This window comes from Rhinolophus sinicus, linkage group LG01, assembly GCF_036562045.2.
Source record: "Rhinolophus sinicus isolate RSC01 linkage group LG01, ASM3656204v1, whole genome shotgun sequence".
Taxonomy (NCBI): domain Eukaryota; kingdom Metazoa; phylum Chordata; class Mammalia; order Chiroptera; family Rhinolophidae; genus Rhinolophus; species Rhinolophus sinicus.
Genome location: NC_133751.1, coordinates 73,217,888 through 73,233,439, shown reverse-complemented (window position 1 = coordinate 73,233,439; position 15,552 = coordinate 73,217,888). Strand labels below are relative to the sequence as shown.

At 38.9% G+C, this 15,552-nt stretch overlaps 1 protein-coding gene across 31 annotated transcripts in view; it reads left to right on the top strand.

Moving 5' to 3' along the window:
• The window catches only part of BBX (BBX high mobility group box domain containing), a 245,408-nt gene extending 232,514 nt beyond the window's left edge, over positions 1-12,894 (top strand). For 28 of the 31 annotated variants that reach the window (XM_074332334.1, XM_074332388.1, XM_074332428.1 and 25 more), the window contains 3 exons: positions 137-334; positions 2,324-2,510; positions 6,972-12,894. In XM_074332334.1, the coding sequence (XP_074188435.1) occupies positions 137-334; positions 2,324-2,510; positions 6,972-7,059 (473 nt within the window). In that variant the 3' untranslated portion in view covers positions 7,060-12,894. The remainder of the gene's footprint in view (positions 1-136; positions 335-2,323; positions 2,511-6,971) is intronic. The other 3 variants (XM_074332456.1, XM_074332322.1, XM_074332306.1) reach the window with 2 other exon arrangements.
• The last annotated feature ends 2,658 nt before the right edge of the window (positions 12,895-15,552 follow it).

The following is a 15,552-nucleotide window of genomic DNA, read 5'->3' as shown; positions in this document are numbered from 1 at the left end:
TTTCCCATTAATGCTTTGAAAACTATAAGTTCTACGTTCAGATGGGTCAGCCATTTAGAAATGTTTCCTTCTAGGAGCAATGTTGGTGCCTTGTGTTTTTGTGTGTAACTATTATATATGGTTTGTCCTATTTCAGCCATATTTGCAGAAGACAAAAACACCACAGAGCCTGCTCATAAGGTTAAAAATGCCCTCTCCATTCCCAACACTCCAGAGCCAACAGCAATGCAAGAACCGCTGGTGGGCAGCCAAAAGAGAAAAGCAAGGAAAACCAAGATCACACACCTGGTCAGGACAGCAGATGGCCGGGTGTCACCAGCAGGAGGTACTTTGGGTGAGCAGAGGGAGCGTAAGACAGAGATAAGCATAGCCAGCAGGTGAAGCTCATGGCTGCACTGGCCCACAAGTGACTATAAGCCAACTCTGTCCTCACTGAAAATCATGGGTCTGTTCTGTGGGTTTGGTCACAGGAACATTTTTCTCTCTCTGAATTTCCTTGAGAACTAGTTTTCTTCAGATCCCCAAATCTACATGTTTTAAAATCATAGCTCCTTTTCCAAGAGCGTATCTGGAATTCCTAGAAAGGAAAAGTAATTTTTAGGACTGTCAACTTCTTCCCTTTCTCAGCATGCACAAAAACAGCCCTCATTAAGTAAATTCCCAAAGATCCTAGGCTTTTTTAAAAAACTGGATGAATAAGTGTCACCGTTCAAGTCACTACAGGCCAGATCGTCAGCATCTACGCCGAGGATTTAAGGCACCTCAGCAAGCATCCAGCACTTCCTGAGAAGCTCACTGAGACCCCAAAGGGGCCTGAGCATGCTTCTGGATCTTGAGCTCTCGGGGCTGTTCAGCAAATCTTCACTTACAGTGAATCTCTCCATTTTCAGTTGTGGCCTGTGGTCTGTTTGTTGTTCCTAGTGGCCTCCATGGCAGCAGAATTGCCTGAAGGGCCCACGTTAAGTGGAGTCAGAGTGACACTGAGCTTCCCTCCCGCAAACCTGGGTGCTACACCAACTGAGCGCTAGTGGCCTTAGCTGTTACCTTTCTGCCTTTTAGTACTTCTAGCATCTCATTCCGTTAGCTCTGAAGGAGGTGTCCCTCCCCCAACCCTAATCCAGTTTCCAAAGAAAGGTCAATGGCCCATCATGATGTCTATAGAAAAAAAAAATGTTTGAGTGTTTTTGAGAGTAATTATTTATAAGTAACTGATTTAGGTTAATCTAGTTAATAGAGATCCATTGTTTGCTGACGTAGAATTAGAGGACAATTAGTAAACTTTTGTTCACTAATTTTCTTGTGTTTTGCATATGAGATTGTTAGAACCATAAAGCTTATGAAAGACCCCCAGTTCTACCCTGTCCCATAAGAGATGAAGCTCAAAGAGGTGGGATTTTGATTTTGAATACTTGGAACAACTAAGTAGATGTAGGATGAGGACTAGAATCTAGTTTTTCTGATAGTTAGTCCAGCAGGCCCCTCCCTCCTTCCCTTTCCACTCTGGGTTCTGTTCTGTGGTTTCCATTTTGTAAATGGTTATATTCCCTCATTTTCACTTGTAGGAAGAGTAAAAGATTTTAGAAAATACTCCCTTTCATATACAAAGCACGTGTTCATTTAATACATGACATTTGCTGCCTTTATCAGGTATTTTCTATAGTTAATATATTTTAAAAACCATGATAAAGATTCCTCTTCCTCTCTGACAGCTACATAATAAAATGTACTCACTTCCAACCAGTATATTTGCATAGCATTTCAGGCACCTCTTCATAAATAACAGCGGGCCCTTTATCTTCCTTCCAGTAGGTCTTCAAAACCAAAATGATAATCTGTTATCTCACTGGGGTTGATTCATCTTATTGGGATTAGTGTCAGCCAACCTTAGTGTTGGTGTCACAATACTCACTGTCCACGTTGCCATGGTAGGGCAGGCCGCAGCTTCATCAGAAGAAACACTTGGTCAGTTGGGCTTTTAAGGGCCCTTTTACAGTATCCGTAGGCCCCTCTGCAGATGGCGCTTGCGTTTTATTTTGGCCAAAGTCCATTTTTCCTTCTCTCCAAGATTGACTTATTTGACCTTGGATAAAACACAGCTTCTCGTCTGCTCAGCTTCGGGGCGCAGCGCTGCCCATAGTTGCAGTTGAGCTTAATGAAAGAGTTTCGTGACCATGGAAGAGTAGCTTCTGTAAAAACCTTAATATTCAGTGGATGACAGAAGTGAACAGGAAAGAGTATTAGCTCATTTCAGATTGTCTGGCACAGAGTTTTCTCTGGAGAGAATAGAAGGATCCCCTCGTGATGGGTTTCCCTTTCATTACAGATGACAAACCAAAGGAACAACTGCAGAGGCGTCTCCCTAAAGTCCCCGGGACAGGCTGCAGTGAGGAATGTGCACACGGCAGCGAGGCCACCGAGACGCGGAGCAGCACTCCGGAGATGCCGGCGGTGTCTGCGTTTTTTAGCCTGGCGGCGCTGGCTGAAGTCGCCGCCATGGAAAATGTGCACAGGTTAGTGACGCAAAGCCTTGCCACTGGGGTCCCGGGGATCCCACTCAACTTCACTCCCTTCCACGGAACACAGATGGCGAAGCGACAGAGAAACCTGATGAGATTTGGGGTATTTTTCACAGTGTATCAGTGTTCATAAGACTTGAGTCGAGAGCACTTTTGTTTATGTGACATGTTACAAAAGTATATGTGCTAATTAATTGGCAGTGTGGGAAAATATAAGGGGATATAACTTGCCAGGTATTTTATTTTGAATACATTTTTATTCTGTGGCTAGACTTCATTTCCATAAAAAGCCTGAGAGAACTGAGAAGCAGTATTACTATCTAATCATTAAGTATGAAATCTGGAGTCGAGTCTCACACCTGGGTTTGAGTCCTAACTCTGTCACCTGCAAACTGCAAGGTCTGGGGCAAGATCATTCACCTCTTTACCCTCCATTTTGTCTTCCATAAAAGGGGGTAAGTGGTACTCATTAATGTCCCAGTGCTAGCACGCAGTAAACGCCCCCATTAAGGATGGTGTTAGTGGCAAGGTGGTACCAGCAGAAGACAGCAGGATGGTTCTGGAAAAAGAGCGTCTTGGCATCTGACAGGGCAGGCAGAGGGCCTGGATTTGTCTTCAGTTCTCTGTTTGCTACAAAGTAATTTATTGCTCTAGGCCTCAGTTTTCTCGTCTTAGATTGAGCATAATGCTGTCCCCAAAAAAATCACAGAGTTGTAAGGATCAGCCAAGACCATAGATGTGAAAGCCTTTTGAACTCATTGAAGCCCTATAGAAAACATAGTAAGTTCTGAGTGCATAATTGGGCATTCTGCTACTTAATGGATCCTTTAGGAAGGCAAAAAAACCTTTTATAAACTCAAATATTTCATATTTTTATTCAGAGTGGATTACCCACAGATGAGTTACTTTCTTAGCCTTTCAGTCTTCAGTACAGAGAGCTTGAAATCTAGTACAACTTGTATACCCTCCTGGCGGGCTCCATTCTCCTTTTTCACATCCACGTTTAGGAGACCCTGGTGTAAGCTTTGTTGCTTCTTGGTCTTTACCTGTCACATTACAGTTCCAGTGCTTCCTCACAAATAGCCTCTAGGTATTTCCAGGAAGTCAAATTCCTTTTCATGTGTACACTGCCAGCGCCTAACAGCAAGTGAATGCTGACAGACATTGTTAAAATCTGCTCAAGTCTCTGAGGGAGCCACACAAAGGCACTTCTCCACTCGTGGAGTTGTACAGTGGAGTGCAGAGGACAAACTCCTGCATACAGAAGGAATTCAATATATGCCTGAGTGTTCCTAAGTGCCCCCCAGACATTGTGGAAATAAGAGCTAATATAAGAATTCAGAGAAGGCATCATAATCCAGGGCTCAGAAAAGGCTACCACACAGTCACCCTCGCTGCTGCCAGCGGTCCCCTCTTAATATAACTATGGTCACACCATTGCTCTGTTAACCAGCCTTCCACGACTTCCGGTTTGCAACAGCAAAGAGCCTCACCTTTCCACTCTCACCACCTCCACCTCTCCTGCCTGCCCTGCAGTCGCGTGGAATCACGCGCTTGCTCCTGTCCCAATAAGCCAGGTCTAGCCTTTGTACTCCTCTTTCCAGGCAAATGGCTCCTCCTTCCATCTCTAGTTTTTTGTCCTCTTTTCTGAGCCTTCCTCCTGAAGCCTCTGTACTCTCCATGCATAGCTTTCCTAGACCACCTGCTGTCACATTGGTTTGTAATTATTTGTTAACGTTTCTGTCTCCTTCCAGTATGTTTTGAAAATAAAGCACTTTTTTATTCTTCCCGTCCCCAACTCCTTAGTTCCTGTTACATTAATGGATGAATGAACAGGTGACTGCGTGCAGGAATGCATGGCATGTGCTTGAAGTCTGACTGTGTAGATTAGCCAGCAGGCATAGAAAACGTGACATAAGTAAAGGGTTGTTTGTTTAACCTTCCCATTAAAAAGAACAATGTTGCTTATAGGACTTTTACTCTCAATGCAACAAATGGTTAGTTTTCTTAATATCTAGAAAGACAGCTTAATGTAATTGTACCTGGTTGCACATTAGTTAGTTGATGATGGTGATCAGCAGAGATAGGGGGAGAAATATGTTACCTGCATTCTTGCCACAAGAAATCTTAACGTTAAGTCCAGAAACCCGATGTAGAAAGGCCATCTCAGAAAATGCAGGAAACAGGAAGTTGAATAAACCTTTGTTGAGAGCCTGTTTATTTACAAGGTGTTTTATAAGGAGGAAAGTTCATTAAATTAATTCTAAACTCCACCCTGCCAAGTGGGTCCTTCTTGTCCTATTGAGTGATGGTCCAGATAGTTAGCTTGCCAAATGCACACAGCCAAACTAAGTTCATATTGGAACCCAAGTCTTTGCTCTACTCCAATGTCATGGCCTTTGCTCCAGTGTGCTGCTCTAGCAAGTATCCATCATGTCATGGAAAGTCAAGAAGAATCTCCCGGGACACTTCCAATGGGAACTGGAACCATCAGTTAGTTGCAGCCACATTGTTCTCTCCCGTCATGCTCCTGTCCCATTTTTTTTCCCAGTGATTAAGCTTACTTTCACCCCAGTTTCTCTCTTTCCCTCTTGCTCTCTCTCTTTGTACATTGTACTTTCCATCTTCCACTTTCCTTATTTTTTTCTTTTTATGTTTCTTTTTCTAAGACTTATTAAAATTCTTTTGGCTTTTGTAATACTATTACATATTCAATTTTAAAAGTGAAAAATATCATTTTAATTTTATCTTTCTTGAACAGAATTGAACATACTGGGCAGTGAGTACTTACAGCCTCCCCACATGAATGAACAGATTAATCCAGAGGTTTTATTATAACACACGTTTTGTTTTTCTGAAATCCTAATATCTCAGGCTAAGTGATCATTGGATTCAGAAATCTCCAAATGTTGTCATTTACCTCTTTTTTTTTCTTTTCTGTGCATCAAGAGAAAGAAATTGGACATAGTTATGGAGCCGATATCACTTGAATTTTAAAATAGCACCTTTTGTTATACGTAATCTGGGGAACATATTATACTGAATTGCTGAAACCAGTGAAAACAGTGCTTAGGACCTCCTTCTCCTTCTACGTCACATGTCTTCAGCACAGTGCTGTGCACTACTGACCGTTCTAGGCCAGAGCCGTGCGTGTGCATCGGCTTGGTAAGCCTGTTGGAAAATGTCAAGGAGGTGGCCAGTTATATCTTTTTAGAATGAGAAGCTCTGTAAAAGTTACCAAGAATTTGGAACAGTTTTGTTAATACCCGTGAAATAAGTCATATTTTGTCCTACTCATTAAACAAAAGCTGAATGAAGAATCAGCTGTGTTCCAGGCAGTTCCAGTTGATTTGGGCCCAAGTTGACTAGATTTTCTCACACTCTAAAATTCAGTTCCTACTTCCCTTTTTCCATACACTTCTCATATGCCTGTGAAACTTTTCTTATGTTAAGAAGATTTCAGTGTTTTCATTTACTTTTTTAGAGTCACAGTCTACATCTTTCTCTTCAGAGACCATTGCTTTTATTGGCCTTAAGTTTTAAATTGGGTTTATTATTATTATATCTTTAGATCCTGGAAGTTACCAGTAGGAGAGTTTTCTCCTCAGGCAAGTCAAGGAAAAGAATGTGTCATTTTTTTGATATCAATGGATCAAGAGGAAGACTATTGTCCTAGAGCCTCAGCCCTTGACTTAAACTTTACCACGTAGGGAATTTCCCCAAATCTGTTGGTGCTTCAGGTTTTGTCTCTACAAGATGGAGATGGTCAGTTGGGGAAAGAACATGTCGTTGAGTTGTATGAGGGAAATTGAAGTAAGAAATCCTTTAAAAAACATATATACAATGGAATATTACTCGGCCATAAGAAAAGATGGAATACTGCCATTTGCGACAATATGGGTGGATCTTGAGATTATCATGCTAAGAGAAATAAGTCAGATGGAAAAATTCAAGAACCGTATGACTTCACTCATATGTGGAATACAAACAACAACAAATGAATAAGACAAACAAACAAAAACTCATAGACACAGACAACAGTTTAGTGGTTACCAGAAGGTAAAGGGGGAGGAGAGGGTGGTAGAAGTAGGAAAAGGGGTCAAATATATGGTGATGGAAAAAGAACTGACCCTGGGTGTGATATATAGATGATGTATTATAGAAATGTACCCTTGAAACCTATATAATTTTACTAATCATTGTCACTCCAATAAATTTAAATAGATAGATAGATAGAACATATATATATATATATATATATATATATATATATATATATATACACACACACACACATGTATATAAAGAAAGAAGCTCTGAGGACAAAATTGGTTTTAATTAAATGACAAATAAAAAGTCAGAAGTAGCTATTAAATAAGATATTGTTATTTATCATTCCCTCCTATTTCTGATAACACACTCTGAATAAGTGATTTTTTTCTTCTTGCTTTTCAGAGGTCAGAGGTCAACTCAACTCACCCATGATGGACAGCCAAAAGAAATGCCACAGGCTCCTGTACTTATTTCCTGCGCTGACCAGTGATACGCCCTTTAATTGTAAAACATTGTGCTTTACCTACTACCCTAGCCTTGTCTTTACCGAGGGATGCTAGTGAATCCATATGGTGGAAAATATAGACTGCAAACAAGTGCTTGTTGCCCTACACGGCCCAGATTCACTTGAAGCAGAAGTTAGCCTCCTGGGCCCATTTGTTCTTTCAGAACCCAGAGTCTTTGAGGGTGATGTTACCTGTCTGATAATGAGCAGAAATGGAATGATCCTAGAGCTTTGCTTTCTATTGAAGGCTTTTGACGGTAATAGGGGGTAACTTGGTAAAAGGCTGCCTTTACTGTAGCTCATTCAGCATCTCTTTTACCAACCAGAGAGTGTGAAACTAGTTTCGTATATTACCTAGTTATTCTTTCAAAACAAAAAACAAAAACAAACAAAAAAAACACAAAAACTGACGCACTGCACTAGTTATTATTAGATATTCTTAGTCTTTTTTGTACATGGAAGATTTGAGTTCTAAGATGGTTTATATAATAGGTTATACCTACATTTATATTGTAGAATAATATTAAAAAGCCTGTTCTGAGACTCTCACAGCACGGGCAGGCAGATGTACCATTGTTAGCGGTGTATGCTCGGCCTCGTGGTCCATATATTCTGCACTTTTATATTTGCCACCAGAGTGGTAGTTTGCTGGCAAAAAAGAGAGAGAGAGAGAGAGAGAAAATTTACAATTCTTACAAACTGAATTTTTTTCTTAGCCTTGAGTGACCAAGAATTTACTTGGGGCAAATTGTGGCAAATATTTTCCCAGACAGGGGAAAGAGTCCTGCAGATTACAGATTACTGGTGTTTTCATGCCTTGAGGATTCTTTTATTTTTACACAAGGGTCGAAGTGACCAATGGATCGTTCATACAAACAAACAAAAAAAAGAAAAAAAAAACAAAAAAAGAGAAAACTATTATTCAGAAGTGACCTTAGTATTGCTTCACTATTCTGAACACATTGAAGACACTCACTTCCTGTGGACATTGAGCCACAGACCTTTTCCATCCATCCCAGATTGGACGGGTAGCAATTGCTATGCACAGCCTAACTGGCACTGCAGGTTTTTAGAGCCATTTTGAGTTTGTGTTGTTAGGGAGGTATTAAGTAAATGCTAAGGGAAGTATTCCTGACCAGAGTGAGACTGTCAGTCATAGATCCACCTGCAAGTTTCTCTTTCCTTTTTGTATTTTGTTGCTTTTGAACATAAAAACCAACCGTATATATGCCAGTACCAAGTGGTTTAACTGGCTTAGAACATTCAACATATTGACTTAACCACCTGATGTTCACAGTGTCTTGTTTCTTAGCAACAGATACAAAGTGATAAATCAAAATTAGTCAGAGGCTACAGATTTTACAGGGTATTTGTTCCATAGCACAAAGTATTTCCCCACTCTTGCATTGCAGCACAAACTACCAAATTTCAATTATTGGATTCCAGCAATAATTTTTAGTGGTTTTCAAACTGGCAGAATTTTGATAGTGTTAGTTCAAGTTTGAAGCTTTTGAATTAGATCTCTAAATGGTGACAGTTTACAAGGTTTTATCTAGCTTTCTTATTTATACTTGACTGAATTGTAATGATTTTTTTTCTAATTGTAATTTGACCTAATAGCCATATAAAAAATGACTCTACTAGTACTGACTAGGTTTAGCTTTTCATGGTTGTACTTCAGTTTTACTGCTGGAAAATACGTACAACATACAAATTGAAGAAGACTAGTTAGAGAGATGTTTTTTTTCAAAAGCAGGTGAAGAGGGCAGCAGAGCATTGGAAGGGTGTTCTCAAAATGCGTACTCATTGTGGGCGTGGAGAAGGAATTAGTCAGCAAGGTTAATCAGAGGTTAAAACTTAACCCCATTCACACAGAGATAAATCAGGTGAGCAGCCCCAGATTGCAGCATGATGTTTTTACTATGATGCTGTTTTATTAATATTTTCTAAATCTCAAAACACAGTGAATGTTTGGAAATCGCTGGGTCCCAGTGTTGGTGGCTGTTGGGAGTTTTTGGACCACTTGCTAGCAGTGATTTTAAAATTATTATTAGCTAAAATCCAAAAATAAAAACAAACAAACAGAAAACAAAAACCAAACCAACAACAGAAATTGTTTGGTGCAGAACATGCACCTTGACAATGGTACTAACTTGTTACGCTGTAGAACAATGTTAGAATAGATTGTCTTTTTGCCAGAGCATCCTCCTCCAGTCCTCTGATTACCTTTCACTAGAGTTCCTCAAGACATTGCTGTATATTCATGGGACCTTTTTTTAAAAAGAAGCAAAGCAAAAGATTACTTTTTTCTATATGATTAATATCTTACTTGATCTGCTTTTCCTAAACCTCAGTGGCTTTTCCCTTAGGCAGGGGTGGGAGGGGTAGGGCAACCTACTGGACCTGACTGTTTTCAGATACTTAAAAAACAAAAACCTTTTTGTAGAAATGCTTAAATTTTTAAGCGGCTAGGCACTGAGAGTAGCAGAAATCCTGCAAAGCTTTATAGTCCTTTAGATACTCGCCTTGTCTTTTCTGAGTGGACGTCTTGATTTCAATATTAGTGCTTTTCTCATGCCCTGAATCCACTGGAAAGGGGTGTTGGTATTTTTCAGGTAACAACATTTGTTAGCACAAATATTTCAGACCAACATGTAGTCCCCCTCCCCCCATTTATCATTTTCATTTCATTTCTCTCATTCTTTATTTTGGAAAATCGTATTGCTACGGTGTGTACCTTAATCTGCCAGCAAACACCATCTACACTAACATTTGTCCCACTAGCATCCTCAAGAGAAAAAGTTGTTGCACCTTATGTATATCTCAAGCAAACCAAAATATGATGCTCTTCTGCTTTGTTTTATTCTAAATTGTTGTTGTATCATATCTTTCTGAAACCATTCTGAATTTAGTTGAAATTATCAGTATTTATACTTTTAACCTTAATTTCTGGATTCAAACCTGTATATAAATCTTTTGGAAAAAATTGTCCTAGCCCTTCTCGGTGATGCTGGAAGCGGATGATTTAGTCTCAAATGGAGACACAGTACTGTTCCCGGTTCCTTTAGCCTTTTATTTATTTAGTTACTCCGGGTATTTCCTATGTAATTTTGAAGTGTGTAGAGTATATAATAGTAACTAAAGCTGCAGCTCTTAAGAAGCTGAGTGAAAGAAAAATTACTGTAAGACATCCTTTTAAAGTTTTTATTTGTTTGGTTACTGTAATGAGATCAGGAAAAAGGAAAAATGTCCCACAGCCACACTGAAGATACAGGTTCTTATCCCCAAATTAGGTTAGTTCCCAGATTTTTAGATCAAAACCGGTTGACTCATTAAAGGCCCCTTTACAGGATAAATCATGCTGTAGAAATTCTGACAGTCTTTTTCCCCACAAATAATCAGAAATATATTTATTGAATTCTGTCAGATGAGCTTTCTGCCAATGCCATCTCAAAGCCGAACTGCTGACATCATTCCCACGTTACCACTGATATGCTAGTTCCTGCCATTAAAACTGCTGGAGAAAAAAAAAAAAAAGTAATGGAACACTATGAACAAGCAGGAGCATCTGAACTGGTCTATCTCGTTATTTAGAATCCAGTGTGTCTAATCCTGTCATTTTCTTAGTAAGTCAGATGCGATTCTGCCTAAGTCAGATGAAATTTTGTTTGCACTCTGCAGTCTTTGGCTCATCGTATGACAATGTTTGCACCTATGTAAAATCTCAAGCAAATTATAAATTGATACAGAACCAGAAGGAAGCTGAAAACTGAATGACACGTTTTGTTTATACAGTATGTGTGGGGGAGGGGGGAGGGGGGACTATCAAATAGCTCTGTTCCGAGTTTGGCATTTGGCATTAATGTGAAGCAGTGGGACCGTGCTGCCTGCTAAACTACTGTATGAATCCTTAGTGTTCTGGAGACCAGCGGCGGGAGGCTGGAGGCTGGCGTCCATACACCAGAGGAGAAGCACCACCTCTTCACTGGGGAAAAGGAAGAAAGACAAGCGAGGCCTGCAGTCCTCATTTATAAAGGGAAAGTTGGGGTGTATGTGATGCTGTTGAGGAGATTCGGCTTTGATTGCACTGCTCCACAGCGCCCTCAGATAAGGCCAATCCTAATGGGCTACCTCGGCTTTAACAGTTAATTTCAGTAAGTTCCTGTTTCAAAGATTTGTCTCTTTTTGCTTCTACCTTCAGTGCCACTATTTTCCACTGCAGTGTTTTGACTTCACAAACCGCCTTCTCCAGAGAGAACAATGTATCACTGAAAATGGGCAGTAGAAGCAAATGCTATTATTACATTTGACATATAAAGTATTCAGAGTGACTGCTAGGTGGAAATTAAATTCTAGCTTTCCCCACATAGGACCTTGTTTTGCACCTTATGAAAAGTGTACTAATTGTTAATTAGATGTTGCTTTTATTTATACAAGCATTCCCAAAGAATTAGATTTGGATTTTGTTTTTACTTCAGTTTTGAAACTTTTACAAATGATCTTACTTTGACTTACTTGACTAACATTATACTTATAATAAAAGAGAAACAGTTGTTCAGTTCATCTTACCAGTTATGTCTGGTGAAGTATTCAGGGTTTGATGGACTGTTTTGCTTTAGTTTGAAAGTGATAGCTAAGTTTATTATACTCCATAATATATGACCTTGTCCTTTTCACTGGGGACATTATCTTCCTTACATTTCAGAACAAGGAAGCAACAAAAAAAGTGAATAACAAGACAAATATGCCTGACTCACTCATACACCTCCATCTGTTTGTGCTATGCTTTCCTTAAAAATATATAAATATATATTTTCTTCACACAAAAAATAGATTTTCCTCTTCTGGCCAAATTTTATTTGTGGTGGTTATGATTTGTACTAATAAATTGAAAGAGGAAACCTTGTACTTAAAAGTTCTGTGGCCACTGTTTTCTTGTTGCCATCAGTGGTCAAAATTGATCCTGCCCTTAAACTGATTTTTATGCACAGAACTAGCTGTTGTGAACATAACTACTCCTTCCAAAGATTTCTCAATAACTTGGGCCAGGACTGGTTACTAAGTCACAAGGACCTAATTCAATGCCTCCAAACCCGCCCCTCCCCCCGCCCCCACACCGCAAATCTTACCTCACAAGCTCTAAATCGCAGAGGCACGCATGTTTCATGAACTAACGCTGAGCTCTCTTAGTGGCCTCCAGAGGGGCTGGCTCATATTCCCTGACACCTCACATTAGTGCCTCGTGCTCTGAGAGTGGCAGAACTGGGGGTAGGGAAGGTTCATGATCTGGAGCTCAGCACATGCTCAGCAACATTTTTCTCATTTCATTAGCACTAAACAAGTCTCTTGCTCTCAGGAATTTGTCAAAAAAATAAAACCACCTGAGATTCCACATACCAGATTATGAACTTTTCTCATAGGTTTGAACTGCTTACTTGTCATAAATTAACCATCGCTTCATTTGACCACCAGGTCTTAAGTCTGTTGACTGTTTCAGCATGATCGAATCGCTCACTTTTTTTTTTCTTTTTTTTTTGCTTTCGGAAATTGGCTCGGTTCTCTTTAGAGTTGGTGTAAACATGCCATATAATAAATGATTTCCACTTAATGGTACAACAGAATTATTGCTTTCTTAGATGTATGTGTAGTAAAAGTCAATATACACATTTATATAATTTCTTTCTTCAAAATCTTATACTTAATTTGATATTTCTAAAAATTGCACATGTAAGTCATGTGTATAACATGCTAAAGTACTTTAACTGTGATCTTAAAACTGAATAAAAATATTTAATAAAAATTTGAAATATTTTAAAGGTATTATTCAAATATATTTATTTGCGTTCACACCGCTGGCCACAGCGCATGTGCCTTCAATGTATAATAAATACCATGCAAAGTAAGTCAGACCGAAAAAGGCGAGAATCATACAGTTTCACTGATATGTGGGATATAAAACTGAAAACAACAAAGGAACAAGACAAACAAATGAAGAAACAAAAACTCATAGATACAGACAATAGTTTAGTGGTTACCAGAGGGTAAGGGGGAGGGGGTGGTAGATGAGGGTAAAGGGGATCAAATATGTGGTGATGGAAGGAGAACTGACTCTGGGTGGTGAACACACAATGCGATATATAGATGAAGTAATACAGAATTGTACACTTGAAACCTATGTAACTTTACTAACCAGTCACCCCAATAAACTTTACATATATATATATCATGCCCATTAAAAACAGTAGAGAAAATACTTCCATCATACAGGTAAGCTATTTCAATGTCAATGATGGATTCCCCTAAACTTCTGGTCTGAAATTCACCATTGTCTGAGGAGCCTCAGTTGCTTTTCCCTGATGTGTGTGTGGAACGGAAATCAACCAGACAGAAGGAGGTATGCTTCAGTCTGCTCCTCAAGAATCTTTGAGGCGCCTCCCTGGGAAAATGTGACATGAACATACCATCTTTTCCTGAACTGGAACAACTTATGGAAGTGATAGTAAGACTGCATAAACCTAAAGTATAAACTATGACCTCAGATTTGCTGAATACAGTGTTCCTGAACCTGAGAACATTGGATACGGGCTTTTTTATCCTTCGAAACAACACAGTATAAATAACATGTATAATAAATATCAAACAGGCTTTACATTCAGCTGGCTTCAAATTCTGGCTCCACCTATTTACCCCTGGGTGTTTTCACCTCTCTGAACCACACTTATCTAAATGATGTTTTGATAAAACCTCCTTACGCCATTGCCAAGATGAAAGAAATAGATACGGAAATGATGGCATGGATCTTGTAGCGGAAATGCTCATTAAATGGTAATTGTTGATTTTATGTTTATTCCAACTCTAAGGTCAATATGCTTATATTGAAAAGAGTTGCTAAGTATAACTTTCTTTTTAAAATAAACTTTTAAGGGACATGCATTAGGGGTAAGCTGTTTAGGAGCTATGATGATGTGGGAAACAGTAGATAAGTTCACATAGCTAACATATAGGTAGCACTATAACATTTTTCTATAAAATTAGTCTGCCTAATGAATTACACTTTCTAATACTCCAGTGCACTTCCTTCGAATTACTGAGAATCAAAGGTGGTGGTGGTGGGCTCCATACCAAAGAATCTAGAACAAAGAAAGGTGACAGTATACATATGTGTGGTTGTATGGTCCTACGTGTATTAGATAATTACATCTTTTGGGAAGGACGTAAAATCTCTCAAGGAAAAATGGTTCTTAACAAGTGAGCTAAAATTAATGTTACTGACTGGATCCCATGCATCCTGAAAGAACATAAAATTGTTAACCACAATTTATCTTTTCACCTTTTTGAAATGATAGAGAAATACATGCAAAAGTAGGCTAGTATATTTGACTCCTTGTACCCAGCACCCAGCTTCAACAAATAACATTTTCTCAATTCCTGCATCATCTGTATTTGACCTATTTCCCTCTATTTCATCCTTCAACTTCAGGTATGCATATCCCAGAATAGTTATTTCATGTATAAATACTTCAAATACACCCTCTAAAAACAAGTCTTTTGATATGGACTATTTCTTATTTATCACCTCACAATTCCAACAATGTTTTCCTGTCTGAAGCATAAAGGAATCCATGAGCCACAAGAACAGTAGTGCTGGAGTGAAGATCATTTGGAATTAGAAAACACTTTAAATTAGATATTTCTATGTTTACCCTTTTTTGAGCCGGTTTTCTAAAGAGATCAATGAAGGCCCTTTCTTAGCATGTGCGGGGCGGGAGTGGGGTTGTGTCTTTCTTTCTATGATCTTTTCTCTTTTCTAGACATAATGTCTAAAAAAGGACAAAGTGCTAAAACGTTAACGATTTCATATAAACCTTGTATAAATTATTGTATGTCCTTTACACTTTTCCCTCCAACCCTGTTCCCATTGTGTTTTCTTCCTCCCTGAGACTTGCAAGAGTGAAATCTATTGTAGGAAAAAGGTAGAACATTTTAGATGACCTCTGGAAGGCTGGCGCGAAAGATTTTTAAAATCTGAAATTCTGGGTTAAGAGCCAAAAATTAATGCATAAAATGAAATCCCTTGCTGGAAGAGAAAATGATAATTTTTATTTTAAGGCTCACTCTACTTGGAGATTCTTTCTTTACCCTAGGGAATTTTACCAAAGGTCATTTTGTCTCAAGTTGTGTATTGCAGAGTCAGAAGAGAACAATGTGAGAATTGAAAGTGTCTGGAGAATGATGGAAGATGAAGGGGGGAGGGGGAAATTTATACAAATAAGTCTTTAAAGTTCAGTGTCCAAAAGTCAAAATGGTTTTAAAGCCAGCATGAATGTAATTCTAAGAAATATACTCAAGCAGAATGATTGTTTTCCTAATCTTTTCTACTGTTGAGCATATCTGTGGTGCTTATAAAAGACAAATTAGATACAATTAATATCCAGAATGAATGTGTAAGCACCGAAAAAAAATACAAACAATAGAAAT